The sequence below is a fragment of the Carassius carassius genome, chromosome 12, assembly GCF_963082965.1.
Source record: "Carassius carassius chromosome 12, fCarCar2.1, whole genome shotgun sequence".
Classification (NCBI taxonomy): domain Eukaryota; kingdom Metazoa; phylum Chordata; class Actinopteri; order Cypriniformes; family Cyprinidae; genus Carassius; species Carassius carassius.
Genome location: NC_081766.1, coordinates 11326495 through 11348040, shown reverse-complemented (window position 1 = coordinate 11348040; position 21546 = coordinate 11326495). Strand labels below are relative to the sequence as shown.

Genomic DNA, 21546 nt, shown 5'->3' with positions numbered 1-21546 from the left:
GAGGATTATGGGGAACAACATTTTTTATTACTCACTTGCATAGAAATGCTGTTGAGAATGAGCTCTGCCCACATTTGACTGTCTAATTTCCCCCTCGATGTCAGCTAATTAAGGAAATTGTGATCTTCACCAGCCAGATCATCACAACAAATTAGTTCCAAGCTGCTGAGGTTCTCTATTTTTAAATTGCTGGTGAATATCGTTTGCACAGGGGGGAAAAAAGGTGAAGATGAGACTATTGCCAATTACCTTGGCTGAGCTTATCTCAGACTGTCTTTCTGTAACTTGTCTGTTATCCTCTGTTCCACACAGCTATGGACATGCCTATGGACCTCACTGCGTTGAATGTTACACCTCAGGGGGCTCTGCTACGTTGGAACCCCCCTGTTTCCAGTGTTGATAACTACGTGGTCACCCTCACCCGTAACCAAGGTATGTGGAGACCTGATGAAGGGAAACAACTCTGTCAATCTTTTATCAGCATAATTTCTCTTTAACAAATGCAGTAGCCATAAATACCAAATGAAATGTAATTTCTTTTTTTATTATTGGACAAAGATTTCAGGTCTGTGTGCGGCAGGAAAAAAAGCAATGCAGATATGCAAATGGGTCTCTCTAAATGGCAATTATAGAATACAATTAAGCATATTATCATGCATAGTTGGGATAGCAAAATGAATTGGCTTATCAGCTTTTAAAAATGATGAAGAGAATGCTTTTTATTTGTTCTTTGACATGAAAGATACACATCCAGTCAAACTTTTGCAGTGAATGCATCTGTAACTTGGTAGATGCTAGCCAAATTATGTAGATGCCAACATTGACCTCACATATCAGTCACAAATCTGTGCAAGGTAGAAATAAATACATACACAAATAAAAATACAACCCAAAATAGTTACTACAGTGAGGATAAACATGCATTTGTGAATTTTTCTGAGAGCATCCAAAAGGTACTTCTAAAGGTCATTCACACAAAGAACAGTAAGTATAAATATGATATTAACAAAAACTATCAGTTCCACGCCAGCAGACAATACTGTTCTGTTCATTATAACCATATGCCTAGTTTTGTCATCTGCCGCTTTAAACAAGGATGGATTTGTTGTTCATCTGCTGGGGGGAAAAAAAGTTTCATCGTTGTAGTGTGGATATCCCCAATCTCACATAATTAGAATGATTATTCAAACTTTATGGTTACAGTTATAATTGCCATTTCATAACTCGCATTACTTGTAATATGTTACCCCCCAACACTTATGTCGCTACCTACAGTATGTGTAATGTTTTTTATTATTTACATTTCAATTTAGGTAAAATGTAATTTTCATTTTTAATGAATTTTTTCTCCTAAATGCAGTTCTTCACTTGCTTTTGCACTAATGGACGTTATCTTTCCAGTTATGGCAGACACCTTCTTAGTGGAGGGTAACAAGCAGGAGCACCAGCTGAGTCAGCTCATCCCCAGCACCACCTATTCAGTGGCTCTTTATGCCACTAAAGGTCCTCTCACCAGTGGCACCGTCATCGCCAACTTTGTCACACGTAGGTGCTCCATCTCTGTTCCCTGTGTTCTAATTACAGGTTGGGCTCGAGGAGGTCAAGACCCCCTTGTTCCAGTTGTACGCTCCTTGTTATCTTAAAACAGGCCTAATGCCCTTTACCCTAGTTGCTGAGGAAGGTAAGAGTTCAGGTAAAGTAGTACAGGAGGATCCAAGAATAGAGCGTAAAAGAAAAACATACATTTTTAAAAATCAGACCCCAAATGGTAACATAGCTCATAGCCTCAACAGGTCATGGAGCTTTGTAATAATGAGCTGATGTGTTGAATCAGACACCCAAAATTTGCTGAAGTGAACAGGATTGAGAAACACTGGTTTGCTTATTTCATCTCAGTATTATCTACAGTACAGTTTACAGTTGTAGTTTTTAAACTGTTCGAACAACCAGCGTCCCAAGAGTGGTGATATTTAACCTATGGTTATGCATTACCTGCAGCCATGAAGGCATTCTGTAAAACAGCACTCATGCTTAAATATCCAATAGACAGACAGCAGCAAGATAAAGCACTTCTCTAATTGTACTATCATCCTCTTTTAGTTTAGCAGAGTAAGATTCAGATGTGAAGCAGAAACAAGGCCATAACTTTATTTTTGTAGTTAGTGAAACAAAATCCTGAAGTCAGCAAATGCTTCGATTTCTGTGGGAGAACAGAGAAGAGATCAGCATCACTACCCATCTTTCATCACCGTGAGGCTGTCCGCAGAGAGAGGCGAACTGTCTTTCCCACACAGAAGACTGAACTAGAACAAGCTGCGGTTTTCATTTCAAGCTGCTTTATTCTGCATTGAAACTTTCAACTCATCTATTAAAGGGGGGGTAGAGCGGCAGACCGCTTTCAGATGCATTAGACCTAAACTTTAATCAAATGGCCCTCCCAGAATACTTCATTAGTTTGGATTGTTTAGAGGAAATTAATTTGCACATAAAAGTGTCACAGGCCATTGGCTTTGCCACCTCAGTGCCAGCTCAGTGACGTGCAGAATCTTGACACATAATCGCTTGATGAGGTTTGTTGTGTTCATTTGCCTTCAAACTTTTTTTTCCAGCTTCTTAATGACAGTTTCATTCAGAAACAGTTCTGCTCTAATAACAGTGGGTTTAGATCCTGTCCTGCTCTGATTAAAAAAAAAAAATTCATTGCCTGCAATGCCTGAAAAAACTTTCCTGAATTTTTTTACAGAATTTTTAAGAATCTGCCAACTCCCACCCTGAGGGAGTTGAAGTGTCATAGATGCATCATTTAGTCATTTATGAGGAGGCTTATGGAAGCTTAAGGGGATAATTTATAATTAAGAGTACAAAGACTAACAAATTTCGTGCCGATTTCAGGATTAGTGCTGTCTGTCATTTTGATTTAGATTACAGTTCTAACTTCATCGTCAAAGGGATTAGGTGAGGACAGGAATATAAATGTGTTTCTCAGATAAGCACATGAGCATCTCTCCATTTCTCCACAGTTGTATTTCATTCTCGATAGGTGCATTTGGTTAGTTTGGCTGCTTAGTCAGTTTAAAGTAATGAGAAATCAAGGGCAGAATGTTTATCTGAGTATGTTAAAACATTTAAAACATTTTATACATATAAATACCGTTCAACAGTTTGAGTTGTTAAGATTATTTTATGTTTTTTTTTTTTGTATTTTATTTAGTTTTTTTAAAGAAGTATCTTATGCTTGCTAAAGCTGCATTTATTTGATCAAAAATACAGTAAAAGGGAAATATTGTTAAATATTCTTACATTTGAAATGTTTTTATTTTAATATATTTTTGAATGTAATTTTAACCTTTAAACCTTTTTATTTTCATCAGCCATTACTCCAGTCATCAGTGTCACTTGAATGTGTGTGTGTGTGTGTGTGTGTGTGTGTGTGTTTATATATATATATATATATATATATCAGTTCATTTCTAAGACATTTCATACTTTCAGTTCCAGAGAATGAGAAGTAGGATCTGACAAGGAGATCTGTATTTCTGTAGATCTTTTTAACACACTGAAGAAAAAAAAAAAAAATACATCTAGTTTTTTTGCAAATAGATGGATGGAAAAGAGCTGATGGAAAAGAAGCATCAGCATTTGTAGTATGAAAGGAAAGTCTTTGAGTGTTTAGGTTGTGTGCATGCTGACACTCTGCTGGAGGGAGAGTGGCGTGCTGACTGATAAGAGATCACGTTGAGAGACAGGACGCCAGTGAACACACACTAATTGTCTTCTGTCTGAAGAGGATCTGTCACTGTGCTTGAAACATACACTACACGCAACCTTGTGATTTATTCTGTCCTCAGGCTAGCGACCAGTTAACATGGCTCCAGTGGGTGTGCTGACACAGCTCCAAACATACACACTATACACAGACAATAGCATCAGATAAAGAAAGAAACAGCTGAATGTCAGGTGGGGGATGGTCAGTTTAAGCATGCTCTGTTAGTGTAGCTTTTCGGTGTAAACCAAACTGGTCTCAAATACCTGTAGATTATCAATAGCTATAATCTGTTAACATTCCCATTTATCTCAGATACATTTGCTGGTTATAAGACAGTGAAAGCTGTCGTGTTCGCTCATGATTGATCAAGTCCAAGAAAACACACACACACACACACAAAACATAAATAAAATATACAAGTAAATAGTATTATCTGACCAGAAAACCTTTACTGTAAATCATGTTAATGGAGTTTTTGAATCTATGTATCCAGTAGACTTATTTACAGTCATTTAAGAAAGTTAAAGTGTAGTGTAATGTTGCTTGAAAACCTGGTAATGGGACTTTAGTCTCTTTAATTTTTGTTTAAACAGCCATGGATGCGCCCCAGAACCTGACAGCTAGTGAGATTAACCATCGAAGTGCCCTCATATCCTGGCAGCCGCCCATCGCAGACATCGATAACTACATGCTGACCTACAAAGCAGCGGATGGCAGTCGAAAGGCAAGCATAAAATGGATTTTACCTTGAGCAGTGAATACAGCTGGAAGTGTTTTAAATACGTCTACATGCTTGCTGTGTAAACATTTTTTTTTGTTGGTTTTGATATTTTTAAACTTGATAATTGTCACATTTCTATGCTCAATGCAATTCAGAATTAAACTGTACTCGACGTACAGCCTGATCTCATAATAACTTCATGATCTAATAAACCACTTCCCACAGAGATCCACCATCTAAGGGAGCCGTTAGAGCTTCCAATCGGAATAGCTCAATTTAATTAAATTCTTTGATTCATTCCAGACACAGTATGCCTATTAAAGACTTCCCTGAATTAATTTATCTGAAATGATACAGTAGATACAGTATCTATTTCAAATAATTGCATTACTTGTAATGCATGATCACTGTCCTATAATCTGTTTTGGATACCGTTTTTTAACCAGCCTGATGGGAAAATGCAATGATGAAAATGTTGGAAATACAAAAGGTTATGGATTATAATCTTTAGATTTATGTTGTCATACACAGAGACACACAATCACTGCAACACAGACCGCTCTGACCTAGTAGCCCACTGTTAGTGTTTGTATCTTTCCAGTGGGTGTCAGTGGTGCACAGATGATATAAACCCCGCTGATGCATCTTAGACATGAAAGCTATCTCTTTCCACTAGAACCAGGTTGGCATCTAATGCTGAGAGTTTTGATAATAACATGCAATTTGGAAATTTTTCTAAAACTTAGAATGACGAAAAAATAATACAGTTTCTGCATCCACTATGTGTTGCTGCTTCATCCCGTATTTCAGATTCAGGATTGTAAAAGAATCAAGATGAGGACATAAAAAATGGATCCCACTCTGCTATAGACAGCAGCTTCCCTATTACCATTACCTGCTCAATATCCTCTGCATACAGAGAAACCTTGATGTGACTTCATTAAAACACTACTGTGCTGCATAATTCTGATTAGAAATTGCTTAAAATGTGTGACTTTTCCTGGAAAAGGATGAATATTGAATCAAATGTTTCATATTTTATACACCTCAAGGCTGGGTCATTTGAGGTGTATAAAATTTGTGCCATTGTCCATTCAGGTCCCTGGTGAATCCTCAAAGTAAAAATTCTGAAAAGCACAATAATGTATGGCAGATTAGTTCGATAAAAGTAAAAAAAAAAAAAAAAGGAAAGTGAACTGTTATGAGCTGAAGACCAAAATAGAAATGGCATCTCTCCCCAGCAGCACCAGGGCCTGATAAGTCTCTTTCTCCCCCATCATTTTTTAGCTGTTAGCATTTTAGAGCTGCCAATCATAGTGTAGAAAAACACAGGGAGGAACGGCAGCATTCTTTAAAAAGCACCCAACAGTAAGCAGCTTGGGATCACAACAATTTGTCAGACAGTTCCTAAAGTGATTGTGATCTGTGTTCTGTTTGTTTTTGAGGAACATCTTTCCTACCCACAATGCAAAGAGCAGCTGTTCTTTTTTTTACTATCTCTTGGTATGGTTTCCACAAACCCGCTCTGCCGCTGAGCAGTTCTTTGTTTAGTTTTGGTCTACGGTGTTTGAACAGAGGTAATGTACTAATGCCTCTGCGTGCCTGCGGATCAGTAGACTGTGTTTGATTGTGTTTTAGGAGCTGATCTTAGATGCCGAAGACACATGGATCCGTCTCGAGGGGGTGGCGGAGACCACTGAATATACTGTGAGACTGCAAGCTGCTAGAGGATTAGAGACCAGCGCCATTGTTTCTACATCTTTCACAACAGGTGCAAATCTTCCACATCTCCTGTAGACTTCAGATCGGGTTTACTCACCTCATTAGGTACAAATTCACACTATCGCCCCGTAAACGTTATCAAGTACAAATCAATAGCGACACCTTCAAGGCATCTGTTTGCATCCCTCATTTATTACCTCGTATTTCTGTGATTTTACAAGCACCCAACTTCCCAAGATAGCGTTTCATAACATCAACAGATTCACACTCCATTGACATGGCAGCGATGCAAATCACCACTCATTAACCTCCCAGTGTCCCCTCGCTTTCTTTTGCTTGGTTGTTTTGGATGTTTCTCAACCCTTTTCCTCCTCAGGAAACCGATTGTTTCCCACGCCACAGAACTGTGCGCAACACCTCCTTAACGGAGAGACACTGAGTGGAATTTACACCACATACATCAACAGAGACCTCAGCCAAGGTGTGCAGGTTTACTGCGACATGACCACCGACGGAGGCGGCTGGATAGTGAGTGAGAGAACTTACTGTCACATCTGAGTCTGTATGTATTGTACTGTACATCTGGCAAAATATATGATTCATGCAAAATATATGATTTACACAAAATCCCACAATGCCACATTATAGAACTGACTGACCCTTGTTGAAAAGACCAGTGTTCATTTTCAGTACTGGCATGCTGTTTACAAGCTAGATGATCAGCATATTTTTTTCTGGGGATTCAGGTTAACCAGCTACATAAGGTAGCTGAGGACTTGGTGTCATCACCAGGGAATCTACATATATTCAAAATCCAATTTTTTTTGCTAGATCTGTCTGGCAGGTGAATTGAGAACATTTACAGGCTATAGAAACATTGTACCGTCCAAAAAACTGTAGTAATGTAAAATATAAAAACTGAAAATAATTTTATTGATCAAATCAATTATTCACTATATATATATATATATATATATATAACTGCTTGTTATTAATTGGCTTGTTTTATTTTTTTATTATAATTATTTAGCTAAATTTATTTATTTCTCTATGAATTAATTATTTTAATTTAAACATTTTTAGCATAAACAAGGTAATATTCTTTCTGTCACAAACAAGATAAGCCAATCTCAACCACTCATTGAAAGCACATGGAGGTCTAGAGAAAAAAAATATGATAAATGTTTCCACTGAAGAAAATTGTATTGAGTCTCTTTAGTAGATATACAGTATGTATAAAAAAGAATCACCCCCCTTTAAAATAATCACATTTTGTTGCTTTGCAGCCTAAATAAAGATGGACAGAGTTTTTGTTTTATCAAGCTGTGTTTACTGAGTGCAACTTATAACATCCAAGTGAAAGAAATAACACCAACATGTCAGAAAAAAAAATTATATATATATATATATATATATATATATATATATATATATATATATATATATATATATATATATATATATATATATATATATAGAAAAAAAAACAGAATCACTGAGTTTGAAAAAGGATCACCCCCTTGTGTCAGTATTTTGTTGAACCACCTTTTGCTTTAATTACAGTCTTTAGTCTGTTGGGATCTGTCTGTTTCAACTAACTTTGCACATCTAGACATGGCAAAATTTGCCCACTCTTCTTTGCAGAACTGCTCAAGTTCAGTTAAATTTGATGGTCAGCGTTTGTGGACTGCAGTCTTCAAATCATTCCACAGGTTTTCATTGGGCTTTAAGTCTGGGCTCTGACTAGGCCATGCAAGGACAATAGCCGCATTTACACTGTCGGGCCAGTGCGGGCCAGGGCTTAAAACGGGCCGGGCCGGGCGGGGCTAATAGTCTCGGGCCAGTAGCACCGAGGCCAGAATAGCGCAGCGTTTCCACAGTCAGGGCCTGAAGCTCAGCTGCGCGTCACTAAAACCCGCCCTTTACACGCCTCTCAGGAACAACGTCATACAACCACTTCATTTCACCAACAAAGAGAAGTTATCAGAAAACTAAGCAATAAGTCACTGGAACTAGCGCGATCACAAAATGAACATGATAAAAGCGTCCGTTTGTTTGCATGCTTTGTTAAATATTTAAATCCAAAAGCATTGATGTTTAACTATAGAATAAGTGATACATTGATCATAATGCATTAATTTATCAGGACTCAAAATTAATCCGCACAGAAACAAATGTATTTTTATTTTATTTATTTTATTTCAACGCTTAGGAAAATAGCCTGCTTATTCAGTCGAGTCCGTTTCTGTTTATTTGTAGCCACAGTAGCCTATACATCACATTTAGAATGAATTATAATATCTCTATTTTTATAAAAGCTCCCAAACGAAAACCATTATTATATTTTTATGATAGGCTACGTGGAGCTAAACTCTTGAGACGAGACTTATGACAGCTAAGTTACTAAATAAATACACGATTGTGATAGAGAATAAGAAGCTGATGTCTGATTTCTTTAAACGGTCACATTTACCATGTTTACTGTGGTACTGTTAATGTCTAGCGTGCATAATCTTTTACATCGCTTATAAATATTTCTGCCTTGTATGGTGATAATAATCCACATAAGATCAAGTTAATTCAAACACTCTCTGCTGACTAAGAGTGAGTTTTGAGCTCAACTTATTTTTAAAGTCTTGCCCCGAGGAAGCCCCGGCGAGGCACAATCAAGCCCCGGAAGTGACAGTGGAAATGCAACTGGCCCTGGCATGCACTAGCACGCCCGGTTTAAGCTCAACAGTGGAAACGCGGCTATTCACCCTTTTCTCCTCTAACCACTGTGTGCTCAAACTTGGATGTTGCACTGAAAAAAATACAGCTGGATAAAACCAAAACTGTGTCCATCTTCATTTCAGGCTGCAAAGTAACAAAATTAGATTATTGGGGGGGTTGGGTTTTTATCTATACCCACTGTACATCAATTACATCGGCAAAAGTCAGATTATTGATTTTACTATTGATTAAAACATGTAATACTGTTTTTTCTAATAAAGTTAGCAGCCAAATGGGAAAAAGCTATTATCGCCTTTGGCACCTAACAAGTGTACATTTTGGACCCTGCCGGCATCCCACACCAGCGACCAGTATTTGAAACACAACGTATTGTGGCAATTGCCCATTCTGGTCTTTTCAAGAGGCTCTTTACTGGTCATGACCGTCAACACATCCAGTACCATCGCAAGGGCTGTGCCAAGTGTGACCTCACAGGGTCTCACGCCTCTAAGGGCCTGCAATTTATGTAGTTTATGTCTCATTTTTATTACTGTTTTTACACCATTTTGTCCTTTGAAAGACTAAAATAGTCATAGCTGACAGTTTAAGACTCTGGTTATAAGAATAAGTAAAGCTGTTTGTGGACAAAAAGTTTTAAGCTGTCTGCCTCAGTGGTCCAGCAGAGCATGTCAGCCAATCAAAATGGCCAATCAAATCAAAGAAGAATCTAACTGTCACTGTCAGGTAAGATGTAAGTAGTACTGTATAAAAAACAAAACAAAAACAAAAAACGTTTTACGATAGAAATGTTCAGCGACCAAAAGTAATGCAATATCTAGTAATGCAAACTACTCAACTTTTTATGAAATTTCACCATTTTGAATTGAGAATACGCAATCATGATTCATGTAAATCATAAATGAACGTGACAAGAGATGTTTGCGTTTTTAACTATAAGGCATGCGTGAATGTACACATTTTCAAATAAAATATTATTTTCAAATAGTGTAAATTGATTACTGCTTCATATATAACTACAAACCTAGAATTTATTTTAGCATTCTTATTTACTTATTCCCTTAAATCACTTTTAATCATTTAATTATTTAATTGCTTTTTTATTATTATTATATACTATACTCTACTATACTATACTATATATTATAAACTTTATTATGTAGGAGATCTTACAATGTGTTAAAGTTGCATTCATTACTAAAGCAACCCCCACCCCAACCCCCCCCCCCCCCCCCCCCCCACACACACACACACACACACACAATTGCAGAGGGCCTCACACGTCAACTTCGCACAGGGCCTCACATTCTCCTTGCTACAGCCATGGACACAGCTGCCTCTTTTGCAGATGTCATCATCCCAAAGTTAAATTACACTGTTGGGATATATTGCCATTCATATGCTCCATATTGCCCTAAATGCATTATATTTAATTGACATAGAGTGCAGCAGCTGTACATCTGCTAATTGTGTTTAAGGTGTTCCAGCGACGTCAGAACGGTTTGACTGATTTCTCCAGGAAGTGGAGTGACTACAAGATCGGCTTTGGCAACCTGGAGGATGAATTCTGGCTCGGTGAGAAGACGTGAAATACACTTGAATTATAGACAGAGCAGTTACAGCTGTCTGGGGAAAAAAGCTGCTGCATGATGACCCATTACAAAATATAGTCATTAAAAGCCCCATTAATCTCTTCAGGCTGATCTAAATTTGGTCAGCACTTTCTCGCAAATGTCTGAGTTTTGTTTAAGCTTCAGTCTTGTAATTGATGAGTGACCTTGACTAGCAATGATAAGGTTTCTTTATTTAAATATCAGATAGGCATTAGATGGGAAACCGTCTATATTTTTATCATAGTACTTAACCCTTCCTTGCTTCAGGGACACTATAACTCGCCTATTTACTTGAATTATATGAATAACACTTTCAAATGAGAGCCAGTGTGGTGCTGCTCTGAATAAAGATGAAAATAACTCTAGTTCCTCTAGCGCTGTGAGAGGCTGCATCAAATCACCATCCTTTGAAATTTTCCATGTGCCCTCCCGCATACAGTATCTTGTGTTTGCATGGGCTCTGTGCTTCCAGGACCCCTCAGTCTGTCATGGTGACTGAGCTTTCAGATTCTATTTAAATGATCCGGTAATTATTTTCATCAAAATCCAATTTGATGGAAAACAAAAGAGACCCTTTTCCTTTTTATCCCTGATGCATAAATCTTAATAGAAAGCTATAATTATATTCATTAAAAATCAGGGTCAAAGCATTACAACAATTACAGATAAAAAGTAAACACTACAAATTAAGCCTCTGCATACATGTATACATGGATAATATATATCAATCAAGCATAGCTTACTGTAGGAAGCATACAATCAGGAATTTTGCGAGAGGAGTTTGTTCCCCAGGCGGTTTCTCACCAGATTCTAGTTTGTGAACTTGAACATGAATTCGCCATGTTGATTGATATGAGAGGCGAAATTGGAAGTGATCTGAGCGAGGCTGCTTCTGTCATCAATATATCATTGACATGGACTCTTTGCCTGTAAACCATCGCTGAATTTGTGCTAATGTGACTGCATCAACAACAGTTTGCACCAGATCTGCTTTCTGCCATTAGGTTTATTGGCAAAAAAATTTATTGTGTATAAGCAAACCATAAAACAGAAATTAAGAAAAATATAGGAAAAATATTATACATTTAATTAATAACACAAATCATTGGTAATCGCCAAGCCATGTATTTGATTTCTTTTCAAATTAAAAGTAAGAGATAAGAAAGAAATAAAGCCTGTCAGTGAGACTAAATAAATAAATGAAGTGCTATTCCATTTGACATTTCTGTGCACTTCACTTCTAGAATGATGGCTACGCCCCTGCTAATTGGTTGTATTTTGACACACTGGTACCCAGTTAAACTTACCACATCAGAGGCCTGTTTATAAAGCTGATTTATGAACCATGCTTGCTCCTTAAGGCTAATCTAGTTTTGGAAATGCAGTTTCTTTAAGCTTACACAACTATTATTGCCAACACGCTGTGTTTAAGACGGCAACATTCTTATTGTCTAAAGCTATCTAGTGTATCGTAATATTCTTGTTACTTAACACACACTATATACATTTCACTGCTAAAGGTTATTATACAAATGCTAAAACGGCATCTGAGTAAGGGCAAAATGCTTGTTGCTTAAACTTCTGGTACTGACAAAATGCTTGTTGCTTGAAAGATTCAGTTACTGCATTAAAGGGGCATGCTGCTCTTCTCAGACACTTATTAAAGAAGAGCACCCCCTTCTGCTGCTATTCTCCTCTTGTAAGAGGCAAGCTGCCCCAGCCTCTGCTGTTTTGGAAGGACATGCTTCTCCTTTAAGATTTGCTATCAGTTTGTGGTTTGGGGGTGTTTTTTCCCAGAACAGAACCATACCGCCAGTCCGGACTGTATGCAATGTGTCAATCATTTTGACTATAGTGGTCCTGATAGAACTATATTTAGTGTAGAAGGAGCTCATTTGAAACATTTCAGCTCATGAACACACTGTAAAACCCGACAAGTTAACTTAACTCAAACCGTTTGAGTAAACAGATTGCCTTGATTTAAACCATGTAAGTTTTGAAACTTTGCATTCAAGTAATTAAGTGATTAACTAAGTGCTGATTGAGCATTAGTGATGAACAGCTGCTGTTAACAAACAGAATCACTGAAGAAAAGAGAAACATAAGAACTACTACAACTGACTTCAGACACAGCCTTAGATTAAATCAACTGAAATAAAATACATGAAATCTCTCAAGATCTGATTAAACAACCCCACAAACAGCATCACCAGCTCCACTTATTAATAACCAGACTGACTTTATTTCTGTCAGACGTCTACAGAAGATCTTATTGAGAATGAACTAAGGTTTAGATGTTGATTTATTTTTTCATTTGAAGTAACCATGTTAGAGATCAGTGTTTGCTTTAGTTGGGCTCTTAACCCTTTACTTCGGTCTTTGTGTTTTCTCTGGCTGTTATAACCGTGTGTTTCTAAAACACATTTGTTGTAATTCAAAAGCCCAGAAGAAATGCCATCAGGTGCTAACCTGTACCTAGGTGTAAGTTGTTATACTTTATATTGATGATGATAATCATCAATTATTGAACTGTACGGAGTCTAATCTCTGATGAAATAGGTGTTGTGTAATTTTTTATTGATTATAGTAAATGGATGCTAAGAGCCAGTGGTTCTGTGATAATCAGATAATACAAAGACTTTCCAAACAGTTTGGACTTCTATAGTGTCAATCAGTCACACACAGACATCAATAATCAGCATATGAACCTCAACAATGGTGACCATTAAAAAAAAATGCTACAGAGCATGCTGGGAGCCATGGATGAGTTCTGTACTTCAATAGTACCCAGCATGCATTGCAGCATGTTTTTTTTCGTCACCATTGTAGAGGTTCATATTCTGATTATTAATGTCTGTGTTTGACCAACTACTGGCATAGAAGAAAAATGTATGTGTACAAAATGTTTAGAAAGTCATTTTTATTTTAACTGATTATCACAGAACCACTGGCTCTTAGTGTCATTTTTTACTAGAACCACTTCTACAAATTACACTACACCTACTTCATCAAAGATTAGACTCTGTACGGCTCAATAATTGTGAATAATAATGAATAATTATCGTCACCAATATAAAGTATAACAACCTACACCTAGGTACAGGTTAACACCTGATGGCATTTTTTCTGGGCTTTTGAGTTACAACAAGTGTGTTTTAAAAACACACGGTTATAACAGCCAGAGAAAACACAAAGACAGAAGTCAAGGGTCAAGAGCCCAACTAAAGCAAACACTGATCTCTAACATGGTTACTCCAAATGAAACAATAAATCAACATCTAAACCTTAGTTCATTCTCAATAAGATCTTCTGTAGACGTCTGACAGAAATAAAGTCAGTCTGGTTATTAATAAGTGGAGCTGGTGATGCTGTTTGTGGGGTTATTTAATCAGATCTTGAGAGATTTCATGTATTTTATTTCAGTTGATTTCATCTAAGACTGTGTCTGAAGTCAGTTGTAGTAGTTCTTGTGTTTCTCTTTTCTTCAGTGTTTCTGTTTGTTAACAGCAGCTGTTCATCACTAATGAACAATCAGCACTTAGTTAATCTTAATTGCAATGTACATCTTCTTTCAGTGAACTCAACTGAATTAAGTTCAGAGTACTCATAACTGTTAGTTTTTTCAACTTAAATGGTTTAAGGCAATCGGTTTCCTCAAACGGTTTGAGTTAACATAACTTGTCAGGTTTGAGTGAGGCTGTGTCTGAAGTCAGCTGCAGTTCCTTTCTCTCTTTTCTTCAGTGATTCTGTTTGTTAACAGCAGGTGTTCATCACTAAACTCAATTATCACTCAATTAATCACTTAATTACTTAATTGCAATGTATATCTTCTTTCAGTGAACTCAACTGAATTAAGTTCAGAGTACTCATAACTGTGAGTTTTTTCAACTTAAACGGTTTAAGGCAATCGGTTTCCTCAAATGGTTTGAGTTAACATAACTTAAGGATATCTGTTTACTCAAACCGTTTGAGTTAAGTTTACTTGTCGGGTATTACAGTCAAGGCAATCGGTTTACTCAAACGGTTTGAGTTAAGTTAACTTGTCGGGTTTTACAGTGCAGAAAGTAAATACTGTCTGCAGCAGTTCTGCACCAGTTCGTTTGAAGAGCGTCTTATATAACTTCAATAATGAAATCACTTTATGACTTATGTTGGAGAAGTTGTGTTAGAGGTTGTGGTATGTTATGTTAGAAGTTGTGGTAAATAATCACTAGTATGCCTTCTTACTGTGATAAAAAAAAAAATTAGAAGGGCTGTGTGGTCAGTAGCTCCTGTAGCTTCTGCTGTAGCTCTATAATAACACTGTGTGATTTTAAAAAACCAGAGCTGAAAATACACAGATGAGTGCTTCTGTTATATATTTAGTTTAACCCCAGTGTGACACTCTGCTTGTGGTTGGTAGAAACATGGTCTAACTGTAGCTAGTTTATGGCCGTTTATGGTTTCACAACTTATGTTTTGTAATGTGAAGCTGTTTTGTAATCGTGCTAGACATTTTATTAATAAAATAAAAAATCTACATCCCCCACAAACACTGTCTGTTCATCAATCACACAACCTGGCAGACACTAAATTTGTTGCCCTACTCCATTCAAACATTCAAAGTAAAGAGTAAGTCTGCGTTCCCATGGTGCTTCTCACTTCTGCATGGTCCTTAGGCTTTCTTTATCATCCCTCACTTGGTCATGGCATTCAGTTTCTCCTGAATGGTGTATTTAGGTAATGTGGCTGGAGTTCAGCCATGCAGATAGGATGATACTATAGAGATATAGTGTTATGGAAGAAGGCACAAAGTAATTCTGAAAAGTAATAGACTCCACTTGTCTGTTCTAGGAGATTTCAATGCAGCCTTCCTGAACTGATAAAAATAAAAGCTATTTTCTTTGCAACACACTTGAAAATTAGAGTGTTCTTCCTCAGAGGACACAGAACTAATGTTATGTATATATTTCAGTTTCTGCTTGGAAATTAAGCTATAGTAACAAGCGTACAGCCTGTTCTTCACTAACCAGTGTGATAAAATAGTTTAAAATGGTTAATTTTACTCCCCATTGCACTGAAAAAATATAAATAAAAAATTCTTTCCTACTCATTATTTTTATCTTTTTTATATATATATAAACACTGATTTTGTTAGGTTAATGCTTAAAACAGTCCTAGTGGGATAACAAAAATGTGCAGTGTGCTGTTAAAGTGCAGTAAAATGGTGATAAAAGTGATATGATTCTATAATAATTTAGCTACCATGTCGTGTGATGCCTGGCTGATTTTAATCAAGTAAAAACACCGTCTCTTGCTGAGATTGTACTGATTGGGTCACTAAAAAATAGTGTGCATGCTGCGATTTAATGAGTGTTTTTATTTTTACTAATCTCATTACAACAATGGCCACCTTTAAAGATGCTCTTTTGCCATGTCTGGTAATTCAGATCTCTTCCCCTCACCGTTACAGTTCATCACCTTTCTGATTCCTAAGTTCATTCTGTGGCATTAAGTCCTGAAGTGAGTTTAAGGGCTTAGCTACAGTTCAGAGTAATGGCACATCCTTCTAGATACTCACGAAATGGATGAAGTTCTATTATCAGGAGTCATCTACGCTATTAAAAAGTGATTGTGTCTTTAGCCAGACAGGACGTTTCTCCACTGCACAGTCAGAAAATTTGATTATCTTCAATAAACAGATTGTTTATCTACAGTCTGTTGCTCCTTATCTTCACAACATATAAGAGTCAGAGAAAGTGAGATGGACCACCAAACAGGAGCCAACACTTTTATATTAAATTATGGGCTCTTATCAGTGTGGACCATATTTGAAGATAACGTTTTCACATGTTAAGGGGCTAGAACACAGGGGTGAGATGGATGTTTTAATTTATTCCCCCATTTTTCCATGCAGGCTTGGACAACATTATGAAGATTGCAGCTCAAGGTCGTTACGAGCTCCGCATTGACATGAAAGATGGCCAGGAGTCTGTATATGCCAACTATGACAGGTTTTCCATCGGAGATTCCAAGAGCCTCTACAAACTGAGGATAGGAGAGTATAATGGCACTGCAGGTGTGGCTGGAGGACATTCGGGCATTCATTTTACACACACTGATAGGGAAATAACTTGTTTTTGATTCATTTAACCATTTAAAACACCCCAGAGATTATCTCTTCAGATTGTTTTTGGATATTTAAACCTATTAGTTGTAATTATGTTCTTGTTTTGCTTCAGGTGACTCTCTAAGCTACCACCAGAGCAGACCTTTCTCTACTAAGGACAAGGACAATGATATCGCTGTCACCAACTGTGCAATGTCCTACAAGGGAGCCTGGTGGTACAAAAACTGTCATCGAGCCAACCTTAACGGCAAATACGGAGAGTCGAGACATAGTCAGGTAAGCCAGGTAGTCTTAAACACTGGATTGAAATGTTTGGTATATCCACATAATTAGCCTAAAAGTTCAGTCACATTTATTGATGTTATTATGTTATTATGTTATTATGCAAATTCTGGCAAGCAAAATCCAGTAGGAATCTTAGAGATTGTAAATATCGAGTGAGGGTGAAGGATTTCCCATGCAGATCTCACAACAAGTTCAAGATGGTCGTGCAGATTCACCATGTTGACCCACACAAAGCTGCTTGGTTTGAAAGTGGCTTCTGTGTGGGCGGTGCTTCAAAGATTGCTACACTATTGATGATAGTGTTCCTGTGGCTCAAGTGGTGGAGCATTGCATTAGCAGTGCAAGGTTGTGGGTTCGATTCACAGGGAACACGTTAGGTAAAAAAAATGTTAGCCTGAATGCACTGTAAGTCTCTTTTGATAAAAGTGTCTGCTAAATGCATAAATGTAATTTAGTGATAGACAACTGACCTTGTTTGTCCCTGAAATTTTGCTAATGTGACCTTTCCACCTTAATACGCTGGTTGTTTCCACCGTCTATATAGTATAAAGAATTACAAGGAGACACAAACTGCCTACACATGAAAAATCTCATAGGAACTCATTACCTTGATAACAATTTTAATTAAGTGATTTTAGCTTACAGAACATCTACAGGGCCTTCTGCTTTGTGACTCAATGTTTGTGGTTTTGTTTGCAAGGGCAGGTGTTGAAAAGACAGGAAATTTGCAAAAGCATTTCGAAGTTTACTGAGAACTAATGCCAATGGTATAAATATTCTACATCCGTCCTTGCTCAATGGCATGGTGTCATGTCCTGTTTTCTCACTGTCTTCTTTCATTTGAGTTGGTGTAGCTTATTATAACCGATAAGGTCATATTTCCCATCAGTATCTGTGGTATTTATTTATTTTTTATTTTTTCATAAAAGTCTGAAAACTAATAAAGATTTATAGAAGAAAAATATTATTTTGAGAGGTGTTCTTTGTGGAGCATTTCAGTGGCAATAACATTGAATTGCTCAGCAATTTTGTACATAAATTGTACATAAAGGTTTTTGTGCATTTCAATAGATACTGAAATGTACATGATCAACATACTGGCAGCATCTAAAAACATTTACTTATGTATAGCTTATATACAAATTGTATTGATCTTTAAGACTTTTCTGGCAAAACTGAAATTGACAAAATGGTTTCATTGTACCATTCCATAACAAGACTTTAACTTAATTTAATAAAAAGTCCATAAAATTAACCTATGGATTTAATAAGGTTGCACAATACTGAAAAACAGTTTCTTCAGTTTAGAAATGACATGTTTTAGATATTGGTTTGCTTGCTTTCATCTTACTCACTTTTAAATCAAATCTTTAGAAACACTAATAATTTAATAACATTGTTAAATCTCTAAATAAATATAACGTTTAAAACAAGTTATTTAAATCTTTAGTGTTGCATTTTTATGAGTTATCAGCTATTAAACAATAATTAAAAAATGCAAATAATGGTAAACATTTGTATGCTTCTTAAGTTGTATGAACGTAAAAGGGTTTACATTTAAGATGCTAATACAATTTAATACTGGTATGTGGCCCTCCTATCTCAAGGACTAGAACCTATGCCAATTTTGGCACTAAATTTTAGACTATGCAACCCCAGAAATAGACCCACAAGTACAAAAAGTACCCAAAACACATACATTGTGGCTGAGACAGGTATCAAAAAATAATGGAAGGTTTCACACAATTTATTCAAAAACAGCATACAATAAAATACAGGACTGGTCTCTTTAATATACAAACATTAAACCACATCACTCATATGACATTATACACATGCACACTTTACCAAATCATAACTGGGGGATTCATTTTGCCTATCCAATACAAAGTAACCACATGTGCCACCACAGCGCCAAGTCTCCTTTTATATCCACAGAGCATACCATTATATTTGTCCCTCCAAAAAATGGTAGATTACATCACCACACATTTAACAATGTTAGCTCTCTGTGGTAGAACCAGAACATCTTTCTATCCCTACAAGTACAAATGTTAATGAGATCATAGTTAAACTGTTAAACATAGTTAGACTGTTTGTGGATTGACATTATGTGTTTGACTTCGGCAGGGTATAAACTGGTACCACTGGAAAGGCCATGAGTTTTCCATCCCTTTTGTGGAGATGAAGATGAGACCTTTCAACTACCGCAGCATCAGTGGCAAGCGGAGGAGGTCCACCCATTAATCTGATGTAAATTGTTAACCTTGAGGTTCAGTGACTTTCTTATGTGTAATGCTTTTTGTTCAAGTCTGGGAGATTAAAGACTAGGTAAGCTTTGCTATTTTTAGCACATGTGCAGTATGAGGCATGTGGAAAGAACCTCATCATTGTGAAGAAAAGAGATAATTTCTCCCTTTGAGATTAATGATTTTAGAAGAAAATGAATGCCCGTTAAAATGAGATGCTTATATTTTTATAAATGATGAGAAATACCTTTAAAAAAAAAAAGTAACTGAATGATTTTTGGTCAGTTTTGATTCATGTTCATGTGACCCATTACAGTGTTATATTTTTCATTTACTGCACCCTGAAGCCAACAATATTTGTTTTAGTATTTGTATTGTCATCTCCTATTTAAACTTGCATTAACAGTTGGCCATTGTACTGTTGCAGCATTGCAGAAAATGCAGGGTTTTCTGGAAAAGATGAGACAAAAACACAAAATGTTGTGATTATTTTTAAACCTCGGAAACCAAAGATTTTTTCAGTATCTGGGGTCAAAACAGATTGATCTGAAAAAAAAGGAATAATCACATTATTTTCAGTCTGATAATGTGCCCCGTATTTGATTTTATTTCATAAAATTTTTGTGCAAGGCTGATTAGTAATACTTTTACATCATCCCACATCAGTTTTTAAGGTATGAACTGTAATGAGAGCCCTGATATGTACATATGAAAAGTCGCATGGAGAATTTTTACATAAATGTCTCATACTCCATGTTTTTAGTGTTTTTGTTCCTATAGACTTGAAAGAATAATGGTGTCCATCTGTGTCTTGGTAAATCCTCTATATTAATAGCAATTCATAGGTGAGTGCAGGAGAATTGCAGTCTATATTTTACACTGCAGAGGTACAAGCAGATTGAAGACCATTTAAAGGGTTCTTTTCATAGACCTTCTGTTCCTTTCATCTATAGTCATTCTAAAATGAAGCTGGACAGACACCTCCTGAAAAACAGTCAGGCTTGAGCTTTCAAAACTTGATGTACACACAGTAGGACACATAAGCAGTGCAACTCTGTGCAACTTAGAACTTTCTTTTTACCTGTTTTGCACCTGATAAGAATATATTATTTTGTTCTGTAGTTTAACATGGCTTCAGTGTATTTTGTTCAGTGATTGAAAGGTTTGTAAAGGAGTACAACCATGTCATATTTTTCTAAACCTTCCTCATGCAATATAACTCTTACCTCAGCAAGATAATTCTTTCTCTTATAACATATTACTCTCTCTCTCAGTTTTGAATTAGAGTGGGTTCATTGTCTAATTAACTCCTGGCAACACTGAAGATGTTGTTGGAATATGTTGTTTTCTGTGTATTTGTTGAAAGTACTGAAACAGTAAAATATTACATGTTAGTTTATTTTCAACAATTTAATGCATAATACAGATATTCTGAAATTCAGTTAAAACACTTCATTGCATTACATTGCATTCTGCATTTCAGCTTAAGGCAAAACTAAGCAAACCTGTTTGTTGTTTTTAGGAAAACTTTGAAGAACGTCTAAGGTTACGTATGTAACCCTGGTTCCTCGAAGGAACGAGACGCTGCGTCGAGGACGCTTTTGGGAATTCCTCCAGCGTGACATCTCTGAATAACGTGTGTAATCAAATGGATGGGCGAGATGTCATAGGCGGGTGACGTCAGAGACCAGGAAGCATAAAAGCACGAGTGGCGAAACCGGCAGCCAGCCTCAAAGGATGAAGCAAGAACCAGCCAGAGATGCCTGGAAGTGTGGCACTGTGACGCAGCGTCTCGATCCTTCGAGGAACCAGGGTAACATATGTAACCTTAGACGTTCCTCTTCAGGAACTTGTGCTGCGTCGAGGACGCTTTGGGGAACAAGAATGCCCAAGCCACCAGCCTTTCAAATCTCTGCCTAGTGTGGCAGAGCACAGCTAAAGCAAGAGAAGGAGACAGGAGCCAGACGGTAATCGGGGACAACCCGTCCAATGGCCAACTTCAGAAGGAGTTAGTCTTGACCCCCAAGAAAGGGGAGATCAGAGGACTGGAGGCTTAGGATAGCATCCTGATCAACGCTTAGTATAAGGTTCTTCTGGCCGGAGGCCTCAGCCTCAGCGCACCATGGAGGAAACATGTAAACAGAGGGTTTCTGCCCTCTGACTGGCCACCGAGAGGGTCATGGTAGGCTGCCATGGCTGACACGTAGACCTTCAGGGTGGAGTGGGTCAACCCTGCGGAGAGCCTGCAGGAACTCCAGCACTGTACCGACCGGGCAGTTAACTGGGTCAAGCTGCGGTCTCCACAACGAGAAGTGAAAAGCTTCACACCCCGGCGCACTCTCTCCATAATT

The 21546-nt window shown here is 37.2% G+C and overlaps 1 protein-coding gene across 2 annotated transcripts in view; it reads left to right on the top strand.

The window, feature by feature from the left end:
- tnr (tenascin R (restrictin, janusin)) overlaps positions 1-19201 on the top strand; it is a 149177-nt gene extending 129976 nt beyond the window's left edge. For both annotated transcript variants that reach the window (XM_059563466.1, XM_059563465.1), the window contains 9 exons: positions 313-432; positions 1402-1545; positions 4360-4490; positions 6126-6258; positions 6586-6737; positions 10418-10514; positions 16449-16610; positions 16774-16937; positions 19077-19201. In XM_059563466.1, the coding sequence (XP_059419449.1) occupies positions 313-432; positions 1402-1545; positions 4360-4490; positions 6126-6258; positions 6586-6737; positions 10418-10514; positions 16449-16610; positions 16774-16937; positions 19077-19193 (1220 nt within the window). In that variant the 3' untranslated portion in view covers positions 19194-19201. The remainder of the gene's footprint in view (positions 1-312; positions 433-1401; positions 1546-4359; positions 4491-6125; positions 6259-6585; positions 6738-10417; positions 10515-16448; positions 16611-16773; positions 16938-19076) is intronic.
- Positions 19202-21546: the final 2345 nt, after the last annotated feature.